General features: G+C 33.0%; 1 protein-coding gene across 1 annotated transcript in view; it reads left to right on the top strand.

The window, feature by feature from the left end:
* The window catches only part of LOC109847448 (DNA mismatch repair protein MLH3), a 27,740-nt gene that overhangs the window by 3,908 nt on the left and 20,390 nt on the right, over positions 1–3,442 (top strand). Inside the window, exons 3-7 of the mRNA XM_020416677.1 lie at positions 1,492–1,543; positions 1,631–1,678; positions 2,806–2,960; positions 3,048–3,105; positions 3,417–3,436. Coding sequence (XP_020272266.1) covers positions 1,492–1,543; positions 1,631–1,678; positions 2,806–2,960; positions 3,048–3,105; positions 3,417–3,436 — 333 coding nt within the window. The remainder of the gene's footprint in view (positions 1–1,491; positions 1,544–1,630; positions 1,679–2,805; positions 2,961–3,047; positions 3,106–3,416; positions 3,437–3,442) is intronic.

The raw sequence follows: 3,442 nt of genomic DNA, 5'->3' as shown, positions 1-3,442 counted from the left end.
AGGGGCTAATTATTTTATTTCAAAAGGCACCCCCTTTAGGTTCACACCTCCTTCTAGAATTTGCATACCTGGTTTTTTCTATATATTCCATTATGTGTTGATTTTATGGTGGTCATGTGAATAAATTACATGCTGAATTTGTTCCTTTCACTGGGTGGGATAATTATTTTTTAGGTTGGGTAGTTTGCTTTTGGGAATAATGCCAACATAGGTACCTGCCAAAGTAAACATTTGAAACACTACATTAATAGGGTTAAAAGAAACCGAGGATTTATCCGCATCCATTAGGATGCAGATAAGGTTACTAATATCTTTATCTGATGGATTATGGTTACGGATACAAATATGGATATGTAGTGAAATATCCAGAATCCATATTATTAAAAATATCCAAATAGATGTTGGCCATACAGTTGCAATGATTTTAATCCTGAGATTAATGCATTTAAAGTTGATTTTTATGATAAAAAATCTAAAACAAGCTTTTCAGATATAAACAAACATATTAATGAACTCTCTTGTATCATATGAACTATATTTTTGTCAATACTTTTTAGTTTTCACACATGTTTATCCACATATATATCCACATGTATATCCGTAGCCGATCTTAGCGGGTATAATTATGAGTTTCCCTTACAGAATCCATATCCATAGCCATTATTAGTAAGCGGATACGAAAATGGTAGTATCATATCCGAGCTGTATCCGAACAGTTTGCACCCCTAATTGCTACTGTGATAGCCACTCTGTGATCTATGACTATATTATAGTGGATATCAAAAGGCATTCAAACTTACTTGATACTTAAAATACTTGTTCATGCTCCACTCCAAAGGTTTGGTGTTTTGTTTCATCTAGGAAGTGTAAACAGATTTCTCTTACATGTTTTGGTATTGATGTCAACAGCTTAACATAAAGATGCCTTTTCAAATGATTACAATTTGTACGAAATAACATTCTACCAGATTATTCATAGGTAAAGCCTGTACCCTTTACCCGACCCAGCCATATATGATTCTTCTATTTGTCTGTTCTATTTTATAATTTTTATTATTTAAGCTGTCAGGTCATATTTATCTTATGGATTTTATTTACTTATATGTGCTAGTAGTATTTGGAGATTCATGAATGAACTCGTATCTCTTCTTCATTTAGCATTCTATTATAAATATTTATATAATCTTTTCTACCACATGCTTCGTTGTAAGGTATTCTGTTTCCTGTCATCCGTTTTTTTTAAATTAAATAAACCCATCATAGCCTCTGTTTCCTGTCATCCTGTTTCTACACTGCTGAGCTTCAAATTATTAAATAAAACCTGGTTAATTTTGTCGAAGATGTGGATGTTCTCACTCTAGAACTTGTGAGAGATTGTTGTTGAATATGATGGATATTCTCACTCTCGAACTTGTAAGAGCTTAGCTGATAATATTAGTATCCTATTTGAACTTGTTTACCATTTCTAATAATCCATAAGCTTTCACTCAGGTGTATATCTCAATAAACGTGAGAGCATGTTATGTTAAAGTTGAGGATGATGGTGAGTGGATATGCTCCGCATTACATTGAGTGATATTTATCATGATTTTCTTCATACTACATCTGTAATGTTTATGAATATTTCCAGGGAGTGGCATAACACGAGATGATTTGCTTATTCTGGGGGAAAGATATGGTATTTTAGAAAGCCTTTCATTATTTACTGTCTTGGTGTCAATGCCTCTGTTTTCTAATACTTTCCTCTTTATTCTTTAACTCCATTGATTGAATGAACACACACACACACACACACGTGTATGTATGTCATTAATTGAATATGTATGTATGTCTATATGTATATGCGCATTTATGTCTGTATGTGTGCGTGTGTTGTGTTGTGCGTGTATGCGCATGCACGCGTGTGTACGTGTGCGTGCATGTGTAAACAGAGGCTGGTGTGTCCCTACTCATAGTTGGCTAATGTGTTACTGACGTAAACTTCATGTGTAATGGCAACTTCAATATAACAGAAGCATGATATTAATCTTGTGTACAACACGACATGAAATGCTCAAATATTACATAACCTCTTTGAAAGCATATGACGACAAATGGGGGACATAAATCACTGAAGATCTCCACGAACACCAGCAAACTCTCCAACAATACTCAAACGACGTTCTCAAACTATTCTGATCATCAAATGTATCTTTTATTAGGCACCTAAAATCCTCTTAAGCATAATGCCTAGGCCGTACGAAGAATTCTCTGAATAGAAGTTCAGTTTGCCTTAAAATTTTCAAAAAAATATTATCTGAAAATTTTAAGGAGTTATTTTTCATCTTGTAAACAACACGTCTATATCTTTTAGTTGCAAGATAATTTAAAGCCTATCATTTTACTTAGAATTATGTGGTGGATTTATTTGCATATATTTATTTTTAGTTGATAAAGCGAAAAGAATTTTTAAAAATGCTAGAAAATTAATAAAATTTTATCAGTACGTTGAAATGGTGTTGCTTCTGGTGAACTTAAATTATGCTTCGGACTTTAAATTGTCTATAACTTGAGTTATTTAATATGAACATTGCTGTCTTCAACTTAAAGTGGAACTATATGTTTATAGTTTCTTTTTCACCTTGTTGCATAAAAAAAAATATAGCCAACTTGTTCTTTTGTTATTACAAAATACTCTATTTATGTGCATGCATAGTCTGCGAACGTCTGTCCAAAGTTTCACACTGAAGTTTGGTTAATTTTATGAATTATATGTGCCTTGTAAATTTTCTGATCTTTGGGTTGGTTTATTTTGTGTACAAATAGCGACATCCAAGATTCACTTTCTTATGGATATGGAGATGAATAATGAGGGCTTTGGTTTTAGAGGAGAGGCCATAGCTTCCCTTTCTGATGTTTCTTTGGTGGAAATTAGAACAAAAGCTCGTGGGATGCCAAATGCATATTGCAAGATTATAAAGGCAGGCATTCTTCCTAGGCTATCAATTTAATCAATTTTCATATATATATATATATACACATCACTGATCAGGACTTAAATATTTTAGGGATCCAAATGCTTGTCTTTTGGAATAGATGACCTGCGAGAAGCTGTTGGTACCACTGGTAAGGTGTTTTTTTTTGTGCAGCTAACTGTAGGTCATAATGCATGCCACTTTTTGTCATATTTTTTACCTCGCTGTTGTTGCTATTTGCATGTTTACAGACCTATTTGCCGCAAATATATGAATATTTTAGTAGTTTATTGTGTATTCTAGTAATCAACAAGACCTATTCCATTTATCATATTTTGTGCACTTCATCTTTGGCATTTATTTGTTTTTATTACTAGCCAAATTGTTCTGTCTATTTGTGCACTTCTTTTTTAGCCTGCTAACTGCAAAGAGATTAATAGGATTATCTGTTGCCTCTTGCAGTAGTAGTTCGGGATTTATTCTACAAC

This window comes from Asparagus officinalis, chromosome 7 (genome assembly GCF_001876935.1).
Source record: "Asparagus officinalis chromosome 7, Aspof.V1, whole genome shotgun sequence".
Lineage (NCBI taxonomy): Eukaryota > Viridiplantae > Streptophyta > Magnoliopsida > Asparagales > Asparagaceae > Asparagus > Asparagus officinalis.
This window is presented reverse-complemented; position numbering and strand designations above follow the sequence as displayed.